The sequence below is a fragment of the Cervus elaphus genome, chromosome 2, assembly GCF_910594005.1.
Source record: "Cervus elaphus chromosome 2, mCerEla1.1, whole genome shotgun sequence".
Lineage (NCBI taxonomy): Eukaryota > Metazoa > Chordata > Mammalia > Artiodactyla > Cervidae > Cervus > Cervus elaphus.
The window spans coordinates 36,389,263-36,406,298 of NC_057816.1; the positions used below are offsets into that span (position 1 = coordinate 36,389,263).

General features: G+C 38.4%; 1 protein-coding gene across 1 annotated transcript; it reads left to right on the top strand.

The window, feature by feature from the left end:
* The first annotated feature begins 5,862 nt into the window (after positions 1–5,862).
* Positions 5,863–6,354, top strand: LOC122706447 (60S ribosomal protein L21-like). Its single transcript, XM_043921574.1, has one exon. It carries the CDS (start codon positions 5,872–5,874, stop codon positions 6,352–6,354), a length of 483 nt encoding a protein of 160 aa, XP_043777509.1. The 5' UTR covers positions 5,863–5,871.
* Positions 6,355–17,036: the final 10,682 nt, after the last annotated feature.

Sequence of the window (17,036 nt, forward strand, 5' to 3'; positions counted from 1 at the left end):
GGGTCGTATGGCAGTTCTATTTCCAGGTTTTTAAGGAATCTCCAAACTGATCTCCATAGTGGTTGTACTAGTGTGCATTCCCACCAACAGTGTAAGAGGGTTCCCTTTTCTCCACACCCTCTCCAGCATTTATTATTTGTAGGCTTTTTGAAGGCAACCATTCTGACCGGCATGAGATGGTACCTTATTGTGGTTTTGATTTGCATTTCTCTGATAATGAGTGATGTTGCACATCTTTTCATGTGTTTGTTGCCATCTGTATGTCTTCTTTGGAGAAATGTCTGTTTAGTTCTTTGGCACATGTTTTGATTGGGCCATTTATTTTTCTGGTATTGAGCTGCATGAGCTGTTTGTATATTTTTGAGATCAATTCTTTGTCAGTTGCTTCGTTTGCTATTATTTTCTCCCATTCTGAAGTCTGGTTTTTCATCTTGCTTATAGTTTCCTTCGTTGTGCAAAATCTTGTAAGTTTAATCAGATCCCACTTGTTTATTCTTGTTTTTATTTCTATTACTCTGGGAATTGGTAAAGGATCTTGCTGTGATTTATGTCAGTGTTCTGCCTATGTTTTCCTCTAGGGGTTTTATATTTTCTGGTCCTATATTTAGATCTTTAATCCATTTTGAGTTTATTTTTGTTTATGGTGTTAGAAAGTGTTCTCTTTTCATTCTTTTACAGGTGGTTGACCTTTCCCAGCACCACTTGTTAAACAGATTGTTTTTTCTCCATTGTATATTCTTGCCTCCTTTGTCAAAGATAAGGTGTCCATACATGCATGGATTTATCTCTGGGCTTTCTATTTTGTTTCACTGATCTATATTTCTGTTTTTGTTCCAGTGCCATACTGTCCTGATGACTGTAGCTTTGTAGTATAGCCTGAAGTCAGGCAGGTTGATTCCTCCAGTTCCATTCTTCTTTCTCAAGATTGCTTTGGCTATTCGAGGTTTTTTTGTGTTTCCATACAAACTGTGAAATTATTTGTTTCAGTTCTGTGCAAAATACTGTTGGTAGCTTGACAGGGATTGCACTGACTCTATAGATTGCTTTGGGGGGTATACTCATTTTCACTATATTGATTCTTCCGATCCATGAACATGGATCCATATTTCTCCATCTATTTGTGTCATCTTTGATTTCTTTCATTAGTATTTTATAGTTTTCTATGTCTAGGTCTTCTGTTTCTTTAGGTAAATTTATTCCTAAGTATTTTATTTTTTTTCATTGCAATGGTGAATGGGATTATTTCCTTAATTTCTCTTTCTGTTTTTTTCATTGTTAGTGTATAGGAATGCAAAAGATTTCTGTGTATTAATTTTATATCCTGAAACTTTACTACATTCATTAATTAGCTCCAGTAATTTTCTGGTGGTGTCTTTAGGGTTTTCTATGTAGAGGATCATGTCATCTCCACACTTCAAGAAGAGTTTTACTTCTTCTTTTCCAATCTGGATTCCCTTTATTTCTTTTTCTTCTCTGATTGCTGTGGCTAAAACTTCTAAAACTATGTTGAATAGTATGGTAAGAGTGGCCTGTTTGCTGTGGGTTTATCATATATGGCTTTTATTGTGTTGAGGTATGTTCCTTCTATGCCTGCTTTCTGGAGAGTTTCTGTTATAAATGGGTGTTAAATTTTATCAAAGGCTTTCTCTGCATCTATTGAGATAATCATAAACCAGCTTTTCTATTTACTAGCTGTGTGCTTTGTGGCAAATTAATTTCTGTGGTTCAATTGCCTGTAAAATGGGAATAATGATAATACCAATGTAAAGTCTACAGTGAGAAAACACAAAAATGCCAGCACATAGTTCCAACTCAACAGCATTAGCATTAAGACCATTTCATAATCTTCTGTACAACAGAGATATACATTATCCCCTCAGTTGTCTTAACTTGTGAAATGAATATCATTGTCCTTGTTTACTAATTACCAGAAACAGACTTTGAGCAAGTATAAATTATTTGCACTAGGTCACTCAGTCAGTAAGAGGGAGTATACGATGTAAATCCAGGTCTCTAAAATACTCTTTGCACTCTAACCCAATGCAAATAATTATAATACTTTTAGACGGGATAAATATAGACCTGATTTTCTGCCTAGAAATCAAAGTTAATAGGCTCAACCTAAAATATTTTAAAAATCTGACTTTTTATGAATTATCCGTGTCCAAGAGTCTAATCACACCATCTTTACCTCACATTTTCCCTAGAAATCTCATTTAATCTTTATTAAAGCTCTTTGAGTTAGGTGCAACTGATATTATTTTACAGATTAGATAACATAGTTTTATAAGGGATTATCTATGATCACATAGCAGGCAATGATGGAGTAAGTATATGCATGTTTGCAAAGCTAACATTCTTTCCAATCCACAGTGATGCTTCAAGAGAGAGGATGATAACTTATATACAGAGGATGGTGTAACAGAAGGCTATCAAGGTGGGATGGGCTTTCCAGGTGGCTCTAGTGGTAAAAACCTGCCTGTCAATGCAGGAGACATAAGCGATGTGGGTTCTATCCCTGGGTCGGGAAGATACCCTGGAGGAGGTAATGGAAACCCACTCCAGTATTCTCGCCTGCAGAATCCCATGGACAGAGGAACCTGGTGGGCTGCAGTTCATAGGGTCACATAAAGTCAGACACGACTGAAGTGCCAGACAGCACATCAAGGTGGGAAACCAGCAAAGAGTCTACAATGTGAATACTCGGTTTGGCAATAAGCCAGAAACCCAGAGTTTTAAGAGATTAACTTCCTTGTACAACAGAAACCCAGACAAAATGGTAAAGCAATTATGCTGCAATTAAAAAAACAAAGTAGCACTCGTACAGAAACGAGTTCTTAATAAGTCAGCAGACTTTTGAATGTGATAGAGATTCCTGAGACGACTCCTTGCCTAAAGCCAAAACTGTCCCTAGAAACTTGGAAAAAACTTTTAAGAGTTGTAGATAGTGGTTCAAAATGTTGTGGGAGTGTAGAGAGGCAAACTGTTGTATCAGACCATCAGCAGGTCATTTGTGGCCTCACAGCTTCTTCCAATTTGTTATTCCAATTGTTTTATTATCCCTGATTCCCCAGGGATTGGGGAACTAGCCTATAATATACCCAGCACTACATCAAGTGGTACTAAGGAGACATACATAGAATTAAAACATAAGACATTCATAGAATAAAACAGAAACTCTGTTCCAAGGAATGTTTAAATCCAATGTGAGAAAAAGACTACACACATGAAATGATCAGACATGAAAAATATAGTTAAGGTACAAAAGCTTATAGAACAGATTATAAGCCTCTGGGGAACCAGATCAACAACCAACCAGATTGTTCTATAACTGCTGGACATGTTGAAAGGTTTTAAACAGATGATTGAGAAAATCATATTAATATTTCAAATAATTAAAACCAAATTTAATTAAAAAGTTATGTAGTTTGTTTTAAAGTTGAGTTCAAATATCATGATGACATTTTTGGCTTTGATGTGAACTGCCATTTTAAAACAGAAAAGGAACATAAACCTTTGAAATAAAATTCAATATTTCTCATTATTATTACTATTAAGTTTTTACTGTTCCCTTATTTTCTTTGCAGTCATGAGGGTATGCTAAGCTGCTTCAGTCCTGTCCAACTCTTTGTGACCCCATGGACTGTAGCCTGCCAAGATCCTCCATCCATGGGATTTTCCAGGCAAGAATACTGGAGTGGGTTGCCTTGCCCTCCTCCAGGAGATCTTCCTGATCCAGGGATCAAACCTGCATCTCATGTCTCTTGCATTGGCAGGCAGGATTTAAAGATGATGCTATTAACTAGTTTTCAAAACACTTTTATACATTAACTTAATGCTTTTTTACTAAAACCCTGAACTTGGGTAAGATACCCAACCTTGAGAGTCCCTTGGGCTGCAAGGAGATCCAACCAGTTCATCCTAAAGGAAATCAGTCCTGAATATTCATTGGAAGAACTGATGCTGAAGCTGAAACTTCAATACTTTGGCCAACTGATGTGTAGAACTGACTCATTTGAAAAGACCCTGATGCTGGGAAAGATTGAAGGCAGGAGGAGAAGGGGACAACAGAGGATGAGATGGTTGGATGGCATCACTGGCTCAATGGACATGAGTGTTGGTGATGGACAGGGAAGCCTGGCATGCAGCAGTCCATGGGGTGGCAAAGAGTCGGACATGACTGAGGACTGAACTGAATGACCCAACCCCTCAGGCTTAGGTTGCCTACCATACTCTGAATGAAGGGGTTAACAATAAAAGACAGACATTACTGTTGATATTAACTATACAGTTAATACATACATACAGAATAAAGTTCTCATCTCTCACATGGTAAGTAATTAGTAAACAGTAGCTGACCCTAAATCTGAATTCTCAGTACTCCATTTTTGGAGCTGAGGCTTTAATTGGCTCAGTATCCTGACTTCTTTTCCAGAACCTCTTTCTTTACAGTACACTTGTCTGACAATCATATACCAAGAAAGAACTGCTCCTCAAACAACTGCTCAGCATAAGTCGGGATGCCCCAGTGCAGATGTAAAGAGGGAACAGGCAAAAAATGCTTAAAAAGTCTTTTCTGATTTTCAGTCTCAAGTGGGATACTAAATTATTTTACTTTGCATTTATTTGATTCCTAAGATAGTTGGTCATTTTTTCAAAAAATTTACTACTCACTTTTACTTCCTATTTGGATAATTACTGGGGTTAGCTTTTTAGTTGTGAAGGAAGCACCATAATTTAATAACAGTACTAAACAGAAGTGCTTCAAGGAATGTCATAAGAATAGATTCATGAAAGATGCTTGGGATTTGAACATGCACAGAAGACAATGGAAATATAGTTTTATTTTTCCTTTCCTGTTCTTTGTTTTCATCATATCTGACGTGCATAGTTTCCTTATTTCCACTTCTCTTTTTTTCCACAGGTAACCAGCCTGTCTTCTATTTGTAGGCTAATATTTTTTGGACTTTATTAAGATGCATTGTAATTGCAGTCTCCTTAATTGCTGCCTAATTGGTTCCTTCCTCCCCTTGGTGTATTTTTCATGCATTATTAAATTCCAACTGGCTTTCCGGAATTCATTTCGCATTCCTTCCAGACAGCTCTTCCAAAGTGAAGCTGTGTGTGTCTTCGTCCCTCGGTCACCCAGGAAAGAGCACTGGGGGAATTGAGAGGATCCTTGGAAACTGCATGCTTCCTGCAACAGTATCTAGCATCCCAGTCCTTCACTGCCATTCACAAGTACCCTAACCAGTAGCAACTCAGTCAGTCAGTTTCTTAAAGCAGGTGCTATTATTCCCATTCATCAAAAGAGGCATCTAAGGATCAAGGAGGTTAAATATCTTTCCCAGAGTCGAAAAGCTGTTTGGGGATTCACACCTAAGTCTCCGACGTCCTGTGCTCATCCCACCATCACTAGCTGCTTGTGTACAAAACCAAGTGGCAGGCCTATACCCAATTAACCTCGTTAGCTCTTCTACATATTGCTCATATGATTTTTCTTTTCTATCTATGAAGTCTTTCAACAGGGAAAATGGATCACAGAAAGATTAATTCATCTGAAGTCAGAAGGTCTGATTTTTTTAGTCTAACCAGCTGCAAAAGCCACTAAACACAGCTGATCTTCAGTTCCCCCATCTGTAAAGCTAATTCTTAAGATTTATTATGTCTCCAATATGTGTGAGTTACATTTACAAAAACGGTATTGCTAAGAAGTAAGAGGTCATCAGGCTATATGACTTATAAGGCTCAGTGCTAATCTGGGTTTTATTAATCTCCAAGTATCTTAAAATGGAGTGCCAGCAGACTCTCTAAAGACTTAATGCCTGAAGCTTTTCAGCCGGAACCGCCATCTTTCAGTAACTCGCCCAAATGACCAACACAAAGGGAAAGAGGAGGGGCACCGGCTACATGTTCTCCAGGCCTTTTAGAAAACATGGAGTTGTTCCTTTGGCCACATACATGCGAATCTACAGGAAGGGTGATATTGTGGATATCAAGGGAATGGGTACTGTTCACAAAGGAATGCCCCACAAACGCTATGATGGCAAAACTGGGACAGTCCACACTGTTACCCAGCATGCTGTTGGCTTTGCTGTAAACAAACAAGTTAAGGGCAAGATTCTCGCCAAGAGAATTAATGTGTCTATCGAGCGTATTAAGCACTCTAAGAGCCGAGATAGCTTCCTGAAATATGTGAAGGAAAATGAACAGAAAAAAAAGGAAGCCAAAGAGAAAGGAACTTGGGTTCAGCTGAAGTGCCAGCCTGCTCCACCCAGAGAAGCACATTTCGTGAGGACCAATGGAAAGGAACCCGAACTGTTGGCGCCCATTCCCTATGAATTCATGGTCTGATGGGTGTAAAAATAAAGACCTGGACCGCACAAGTATTTCTCTTAATTGAGTAGAGGTGTTGTGTCCAAATTCAGTGGGTGATGTCTTTTCAAATTTAGTGTTTTTTCTTCCTGAAAGATGTAACATAGTTTGTTGTGCAGTATGCTCCATTTTTTAATAAACTGCCAGATATTATTTATTTTAAAAAAAGACTTAATGCCTGAAATACTTTCTGAAAAAAAATGGTAGAATTAATAAACTAATAAGAATCTCAAGCCAGCCAATAAACAATAATCAAGATCCATTCTGGAGCTCTGGGGAATTTCAAATTCTAAGGCCACTTATTGTTTATTGTACTCATATATATAGGTGCTTGCCAGGTGGCCCAATGGTAAAGAATGCATTCCAGTGCAGGAGACACAGTTCAATGCTGGGGAAGATCCCCTGGAGAAAGAAACGGCAACCCACTCCAGTATTCTTGCCTGAGAAATCCCAAGGACAGAAGAGCCTGGCAGGCTACAGTCCATGGAGTCACAAAAGAGTTTCACATGACTTAGTGACTAAACAACAAGAATTCATATATACATTAGTATATATTACATGAATAAGTCCAAAATGCCATTAAACTCTTGTACTTTAGAATTCTAAAACTACATCAAAACAAATCTGAATCTATTAGTAATTCTTAGTTTTGCCAAGTCATGAATTTAAATTGCACATATGCTCACCCAACTGTGAAAGCAAGTTACTTAGGTAGCATGTTTAACCCCACTCTCATCTAAAATCAACTTTTTTTGCATATGTAAATAAGAGCTTCTTTATAAGGAAAACCATATTCTAAGCTGGTATTGAAAAATTTACAGCTATCTAAGAATATATCTGGTGCTATTGTAGAGTTCCATTTATTGAGTAAATTTTACCACTGCCTTTTCCATGATATGGAAAAGAAAAGAAATAGGAAGCTATACCAAGACTAACAAATATGGAGGATCCATACAGATATGCTACAAAATTTCTTATTAGGAAGGTTAGTGCTAGTGACGGTAAGAATAACAGCTATCCCCCCCAGAGGAAAGAAAAATATGTTAGAGGTTCAAATGTAAATATGCCTCTTCATATTGAAATTCACTCAATTATCTACCACCTTCCATGCTCTCCATGTCTCTTGTTGATAAGATCCTCTCTCTCTCTCTCTTTCTCTATACATTCTCCATTTATTTCTCTAAATACCATTTTTCCACTGTTTAAAAAAAATGTTCTGAATTCATCCTTCTTTACAGGCATTACACCTATTTCACCCTTAACTTCCTAGTTAACCTTCTGGCTCCAGCTAATCTGAGAACTTAAACTTTGTGTTCTCCAGAGAAAATGACTGAATCAATTACCAAACCAACATGAGTTTAAGAGGGATTTGGTACACTCCTGATTACCCATGGCCATTTCCAGATCATTGTTATTCCACCTTTCAGTCAAACTCATTGTCCGTTGAAACTAATGACATCTCCCCTCACCCTGCACTCACCATCAACTTACACCATCTTAAGAATTCCTTAATTCAATGAAGTCTCTAGATTATTTGGTGCAGTTTTTCCTTCTACCCTAATTCTTGCTTTCATCTTTGGAGATAAAATTAAAGTAACTGGATCAAGAAAGCTGCAGCTTTAACCTTAAGCCTCCTTCACCCCTATATATTCATCTCTTCTGAACTTCAGCTGCCAATGCAGAGGGGCATGTAATAAATAATATCATCTGTAGATCTGTTCCATCTTAGAAGCCAAACTGTTTTGTTACTGTGAAGTAACTGTGAGCATGACTTCCTAGCCTCCCATCTCTCTCACCCTCATTTCCCTTCCCCTACGCTTTCAAAGGATTAGATCTGATAGACAGCATGCCTGAAAAACTATGTTTGGAGGTTCATAACATTGTACAGGAGGCAGTGATCAAAACCATCCCCAAGAAAAAGAAATGCAAAAAAGCAAAATGGTTATCTGAGGAAGCTGACAAATAGCTGAAAAAGGAAAAGAAGCAAAAGACAAAGGAGAAAAGGAAAGATATACCATCTGAATGCAGAGTTCCAAAGAATAGCAAGGAGAGATAAGAAAGCCTTCCTCAGTGATCAATGCAAAGAAATAGAGGAAAACAATAGAATGGGAAAGACTAGAGATCTCCTCAAGAAAATTAGAGATACCAAGGGAATATTTCTTGCAAAGATGGGCTCAATAAGGACAGAAACAGTTATGGACCTAACAGAAGCAGAAGATATTAAGAAGAGGTGGTAAGAATACACAGAAGAACTATATTAAAAAGATCTTAACCAGATAACCACAATCGTTAACATCACTCACCTAGAGCCAGACATCCTGGAGTGCAAAGTCAAGTGGGCCTTAGGAAGCATCATTATGAACAAACCTAGTGGAGGTGATGGAATCCAGGTGAGCTACTTTAAATCCTGAAAGATGATGCTGTGAAAGTGCTGCACTCAATATGCCAGCAAATTTAAAAAACTCAGCAGTGGCCACAGGACTGGGAAAGGTCAGTTTTCATTCCAATCCCAAAGAAAGGCAATGCCAAAAAAATGTTCAAACTACCACACAATTGCACTCATTTTACTAGGAAGGTCATGCTCAAAATTTTCCAAGCTAGGCTTCAAGAGTATGTGAACTGAGAACTTCCTGGTGTAAAAGCTGGATTTAGAAAAGGCACAGGCACCAGGAGTCTAACTGCCAACATCTGTTGGATCACAGAAAGAACAAGGGGATTCTAGGAAAACATCTACTTCTGCTTCACTGACTATGCTAAAGGCTTTGACCGCATGGATCACAACAAACTGTGGAAAATTCTTAAAGAGACCAGAATACCAGACCACCTTACCTGCCTCCTGAGAAACCTGTATGCAGGTCAAGAAGCAACAGTTAGAACAGACATGGAACAACGAACTGGTTCCAAATTGGGAAAGGAGTACCTCAAGGCTGTATATTGTCACTCTGCTTATTTAACTTTATGCAGTGTACATCATGCGAAATGCTGGACTGGATGAAGCACAAGCTGGAATCAACACTGCCAGGAAAAATATCAATAAACTCAGCTATGCAGATGACACCACCCTTATGGCAGAAAGCAAAGAGGAACTAAAGAACCTCTTGATGAAGATGAAAGAAGAGAGTAAAAGCTGGCTTAAAACTCAACATTCAAAAAACTAAGATCATAGCATCCAGTCCCATCACTTCATGGCAAATAGATGGGGAAATGATGGAAACAATGACAGACTTGTTTTCTTGGGATCCAAAATCACCGCAGATGGTGATTGCAGCCATAAAATTAAAAGATGCTTGCTCCTTGGAAGAAGAGCTATAACAAACCCAGACAGTGTGTTAAAAATCAGAGACAAAGCTTTGCCAACAAATGTTGATATAGTCAAAGCTATGGTTTTTCCAGTAGTCATGTATGGATGTGAGAGTTGGACCATAAAGAAGGTTGAGTGCCGAAAAACTGATGCTTTTGAACTGTGGTGTTGAAGAAAACTTTTGAGAGTCCCTTGGACTGCAAGGAGACCAAGCTAGTCAATCCTAAAGGAAATCAACCCTGAATATTCACTGGAAGGACTGATGCTCTAGCTGAAGCTCCAATACTTTGGGCACCTGCTGTGAAGAGTCAACTCACTGGAAAAGACCTTGATGCTGAGAAAGATTTAAGGCAGGAGGAGAAGGGGACAACAGAAGATCAGATGTTTGGATGGCATCACTGACTCAACAGATATGCGTTTGAGTAAACTCCACAAGATGGTGAAGGACAGGGAAGCCTGGTGAGCTACAGTCCATGGGGTCACAGAGTCAAACATGACTGAGTGACTGAACAACACTTTCAATTCAGATAGATGTCAAGTCTATTGACTCTGCCCTTTTTTACCCATTGGTCTCTGCCAGGCATCTTTCCTGGAACCTGTAAGATTTTATTTCAACTATCATTACATGCACCTACATTTTCTTACACCCCTTTCTATTATTCAAAAGCTTTCACTGTGGGTACCTAGTAAAATTTATTTTGTATTGTCATTAATTTTCTAAAAGTAAATGAATCATTAGTACTGTTTAATATCCCATATTCCTGATTTAGCTAAATGCTTTCCTTTGGTTTATAACTTTTTCTCTTCTCACTCCCATTTCACTGGTAGTTAGATCTATTAGACTGATGGACTTAGGTTTTTTTGCAAGAATACCTCATACCTTATAAGTATACTGTATACCTTCTATACATAATGTTTGGAAGCATATCATCCTTGTTTATTTTAGAGGTCTTAAGCAGAAGATATTAAGAAGAGGAGGCAAGAATACACAGAACTGTACAAAAAAGATCTTCAAGACCCAGATAATCATGATGGTGTGATCACTCACCTAGAGCCAGACATCCTGGAATGTGAAGTCAAGTGAGCCTTAGGAAGCATCACTATGAACAAAGCTTAATGGAGGTGATAGAATTCCAGTTGAGCTATTTCAAATCCTAAAAGATGATGCTGTGAAAGTGCTGTACCCAATATGCCAGCAAATTTGGAAAACTCAGCAGTGACCACAGGACCAGAAAAGGTCAGTTTTCATTCCAATCCCTAAGAAAGGCAATGCCAAAGAATGCTCAAACTACTGCACAATTGTACTCATCTCACATGCTAGTAAAGTAATGCTCAAAATCCTCCAAGCCAGGCTTCAATAGTACATGAACCATGAACTTCAGATGTTCAAGCTGGTTTTAGAAAAGGCAGAGGAACCAGAGATCAAATTGCCAACATCCACCGGATCATCAAAAAAGCAAGAGAGTTCCAGAAAAACATCTATTTCTGCTTTATTGACTATGCCAAAGCCTTTGACTCTGTGATCACAATAAACTGGAAAATTCTGAAAGAGATGGGAATACCAGACCACCTGACCTGCCTCTTGAGAAACCTGTATGCAGGTCAGGAAGCAATAGTTAGAACTGGACATGGAGCAACAGGCTGGTTCCAAATAGGAAAAGGAATACATCAAGGTTGTATATTGTCACCTTGCTTATATAACTTATATGCAGAGTGCATCATGAGAAACGCTGGTCTGGATGAAGCACAAGCTGGAATCAAGATTGCCAGGAGAAATATCAATAACCTCAGATATGCAGATGACACCACCCTTATGGCAGAAAGCGAAGAAGAACTAAAGAGCCTCTTGATGAAAGTGAAAGAGGAAAGTGAAAAGGTGGACTTAAAGCTCAACATTCAGAAAACTAAGGTCATGGCATCTGGTCCTGTCACTTCATGACAAATAGATGGGGAAACAATGAAAACACTGACAGACTTTATTTGGGGGAGGGCTCCAAAATCACTGCAGATGGTGATTGCAGCCATGAAATTAAAAGATGCTTATTCCTTGGCAGGAAAGTTATGACAAATCTAGACAGCCTATTAAAAAGCAGAGACATTACTTTACCAAGAAAGGTTCATCTAGTCAAGGCTATGGTTTTTCTGGTAGTCATGTATGGATGGGAGAGTTGGCCTATAAAGAGAGCTGAGCGCCGAAGAATTGATCCTTTTGAACTGTGGTGTTGGAGAAGACTCTTGAGAGTCCCTTGGAATGCAAGAAAATCCAACCAGTCCATCCTAAAGGAGATCAGTCCTGAGTGTTCATTGAAAGAACTGATGTTGAAGCTGAAACTCCAATACTTTGGCCACCTGATGTGAAAAGCTGACTCATATGAAAAGACCCTGATGCTGGGAAAGATCAAAGGCAGGAGGAGAAGGGGATGACAGAGGATGAGATGGTTGGATGGCATCACTGACTCAATGGACATGAATTTGGGTAAGCTCTGGGAGTTGGTGATGGATAGGGAAGCCTGGTGTGCTGCAGTCTGTGAGGTCGCAAAGAGTCAGACACGACTGAGCGACTGAACTGAACTGAAGACTAATTACTTGGCTCAGGCTTTGTGAGTGTGATCTATGCATTATAACATTTACTTCACTTATTGGTTTTAATACTCCTTGTTAATCTTTGCATAAAATTGCTCTTTCCCATTGGGGATTTCAAATGACAATTTTCTCAATTAATCATTTATTAGTAATAGTTGTTCTACAAATTAGAATATTTTCTCCTCACCTTTTCATTTGCTGTATATTCCATCGGAAATCGTTTTTACTACAATTAGATAGGGACCTGCTAAATGTAGCTAGGGCTGATACACAGGAATCACTTGGACCACTTACATAATGGTCTTTTCAGTCTCCCAGTTCAAAGAGTAGTACTTATGCTGAAAAGTGAAAACAACAGTCAAAGTAGCTTCACTGTATCATAAAATCACAACTCCTAGTCCTTTCTCTGTGTCTTTACTCACACTGGAACCCCTTCTACTGCTTTCTTTCTGTGCCCAGGTGTTTAAGATCTTGTCAAAATGTGACTATGTTCCCTCAGAGTGGGGAGTAAGGTAATCTGTTATGATTATCAGTGATTAATATCTTATCCTTCATTGGCAAGTAAATAGCAAGTCTTAGTCGGTCAAAGTATACAAAATGGTTAAGTTTTGACCAGGAGGAGAGAGACCATTCTGAATAACTGAAATTATAGTCAGGGTAATCACTGCAATAATAACCTTAAGATAACATTTACAAACTATGTCTATGTTTCAGATTCCGGTATAAGCATATTACAGACATTAATTTACTGGGTTGGCCAAAAATTTTGTTCAGTTAGTGAACACACTGTTCAATAAAGCTCTTGGTAACAATGAATAATGTGTCTTTTATTTTTACTTAAAACCTAATGAACTTTTGGTCAACTCAATATTTAATCACAAAGACTCTGTGAAGTAAGTTTGATTATAATCCACAATGAAGGGTGAAGACAGAGGTCCTATAACGAGTGGTAGAGCTGGGAAGATGCAGACAGTGGGGAGCTCTGAGCATTCAGCCACAGTCTAGGAACCCCACCTAATCATCTAATAGAAGAAGGAACCTGGAGGCAGTAAAGATGAAAGTAACTTCTCTTTCAGCTAAGTTTAACTTTTTGCCAATTTAACAAACCTGCCACCAAAGCCTAGACTGTTAGCTAAAAGAAGACTGGATAATTTGTCTCCTCGAGAGAGCTGTTATAAACTGAGGTTCCGGGAGGGGACATTACTTGTCACTGAGAGCTGGATCAGTCCCAGAACCAGAACACAGCTGCAGCGAGTCCCCAGGCTTTGTATGTTGTACTTTCTACACTCTTGTACCCACTTTCCCAACTTTTGACATGCAATTTCCCTGTCACTCTTCTCCAGTTCTTCTAACTAAGATTTATAATTCCAATGACTAGTATGGTAGGAAGAACAAGTCAATTAAGGCTAAGCAGACTCATATAAGTCTAAGCAGATTCATATCATAAGGCTAAGCAGATTCATGGAGAATGGCATGGCAACCCACTCCAGTATTCTTGCCTGGAGAACCCCAAGGATGGAGGGGCCTGGTGGGCTATGATCCATGGGACTGCAAAGAGTCAGACATGACTGAAGCAACTTAGCACACACAGACTTATATTTGTATGCCACACACGCAACCTTTTCGGATGTCCCTTTTCTCATCCAGACACAATGAGTTCCATCGGAGGGTTATGAGATTTTAAGGTATCTATATGGCTAGCATCTAGTTGGAACTCAATTAATGCTTTTTAACTTATCCCTTCAAATCTCAAGTTTTTCAATGAAATGAAAATTTTAACAACATATCCTCCAGATAATTCCTAAAGTGAGAGAGAGACAGACCTGAAGCATGATATTTATTCTCTCCTGCTCCCCGCTTAATATCTTTTGCATCTGGGAAGACGTATGTTCCTGTCATTACCTGTATCTTATTATCCAGACTCATCTTTTGAAACGTCTTGGTGTTTATCTACCAGGAGAATTCCTTAACGCATGATACATTGATTGATGTCAAGTCTGCCATCCTAGTTTTGATTTGTAAATTGCTCCTTTATTTTCTTTGGAAGAGTTTAAGAACAGTAACAAAAAGTATTCTTCCTCAATTTGATTTTGTCATGAAATAAAGTTCCATGCAAAATTCTAATTTGCTGAGGAAGATGATTTGACTTAAGGAGCCAAACTATCTCCCTTTCTGCCCAGTGCTTAGATCTGAAGCAGCCCCCCAACCCTGGGCCAGGCACTCATGACACATCACAAATCACTTGTGAACCAGTTCATCACTCTTGTTCCAGTCACTTCAGCCTGTTCTCCTTCTCCAAGCTTTGGGTCTGTTTGTTCTCCTTACACTCAGCACTATTTCCCCAACTACATGTGACCTTGCCTTCTTCTTTGCCCACATTTCATGTTCTGCCTTGAATGGCAGTGTAGACAAGCCATTTTAATGCCTTTGCTTGGGACACTTCAATTGAAGCAGAAAAAATAATGCATTTATGTAAAATTAACATAGATGAACTGAATTTCTTAGAGATCATTGCCCATGACACCTAGTTGCAGACCTCAGTTATATTTCATTTATGCTCCTCTCCTAATTTGGAATGCCCTTCCTTCGTTCCTTTTTATTTACCTCACCAAAATTATTCATCACTGAAGATTAGGATGAATAATATCTTCTACAAAACCTTCCCCAAATTCCCCTACTCCTACAGAGTATATTAGGTAACCCACCTTTATACTTCATTAACATCTTGTTCATAATTATATTATGGAATGTAACATAATTCATTGTAATTATGCTTTCATATAATTAACATAATAGTCATCACATTTCTTACACTAGACTGTGAACTCATTCAGGATAGAGACTTATTCTTTTTCACACCCTTCCATTTTTACCACATGACCCCGCACAAAGCAAATACTCAATTTATCAACTTGACTCAACTCTGAGGAAAGGTTCATGTGGAGAACTGAGACAACAGGAAGGAGTCCCACAAATACACCAAATGGAAACAGAGATTTCCAAACTACGCAAAGACATTACTTGATTGAAAAGTAAAACTTAAGAGAATGCTGGGCATGTCTCATTTTCTTCATCTGTAAAATGGTTACAGCGGTGAATACCTTGTACCCACGTTAATGCGACTAAGCAAACCATAAGAAAGTAGAGTACATGGCACAGAGTAAGTGCTCTGTGGTAGAAAATAACTGCGAACTGTTGTTGAAGCTAGAATTTCTCCTATAATTTGTATTAAAACAGATAAAAATAGAAAACAAAAGTTGATATCTTTAAAATATATAAAAGTTTTATGAGGCTATTTTATTCCCCTTTTACAGCTTTACTGAGTTATAACTGATATACAACATTATATAAGTTTAAGATGTACATGATGATTTGATACATGGACATATTGCAAAATGATTAACACACTAAAATTACTTAACACCTCCATTACTTTGCATAGTTACCACGTGTGTGTGTGTGTGTTGAAAACATTGAAGATCTACTCTCTTTTTATGGTTGAATAATATTCTGTTGTATGTATGTATGTGTATACCACATTTTATATATGCCTTCATCCATCAATGGACACTGACGTTGTTTTTAACTTTTGACTATTGTGAATAATGCTGCAGTGAACATGGGTGTGCAGCTATCTCTTCAAGATCCTGATTTCACGTCCTTTGGATATTCACCAAGAAGTGGAATTGTTAGATTATATGGTAGTTCTATTTTTAGCTTTTGAGAAACCCTCAACTGTTTGAAAGTTGATATTTCTTGATCAAAAATTTATTTAACATATTTTGATCACCTATGGGTGAAACTACTACACAAATCACATGATCTAATCTGTATCTCCTCAATGAACTCCTATCCTGAGCTCCAGAATCATTCATTTATTTCCTTCCAGATATCTAAAGGTAACTTAAGCCATGACCAAGAGGGAATTTATCATTTTCTCTAAAATATTTCCTACTGTAGTATTCATCTCGGTAGTAACATCAATAAATCACCGAGACCCAGACTCTTCTCATGTATATCCTTTGTGTCCAATTATCCTTCAGACCTTACCTTTTTAATATTCATTAATTCCAACAAGTAATTAAATTCTTGTGCAAAGAACTATATTAGGCATTAAGTCTACAGTCGTGGTCAAAATAAATAAATCTAACAGATTTTACCTTCTGGAAATCTTGATAGGTGAGTTAAATGCATGCATATATATACATATATGCATATATTCTGTTAGGGGATGAATAGCAATGAAGAAAAATAAATTAAGGTTAAAGGGTGGAGAAAACTGGAGAAAGTTGCTGTTTGAGCCAAGTGGCCAAAGAATTGCTCTCTGCTAAAATAACATTTGACTGCTGTGAGCTACTAGTAGCTGGTGTCTGACTCTCTGTGACCCTATGGACTATAGCCCACCAGGCTCCTCTGTCCTTGGGGATTCTCCAGGCAAGATTCTCCAGGCAAGAATACTGGAGTGGGTTGCCATGCCCTCCTCCAGCGGATCTTCCCAACCCAGGGATCGAACCCAGGTGTCCCACATTGCAGGCAGATTCTTTACCATCTGAGCCAACCAAGGAAGCCCAAGAACACTGGAGTGGGTAGCCTATCCCTTCTCCAGGGGATCTTCCTGACCTAGGAATCGAACTGGAGTCTCCTGCATTGCAGGTGGATTCTTACCAGCTGAGCTCCCAGGGAAGCCCTAACATTTGATAGAGACCTAAATGAATTGAGAAGGAAAGCCAGTATGGCTAGAACAAGTGGGTTGAAGGGAAATGGCACTCAATGAAAT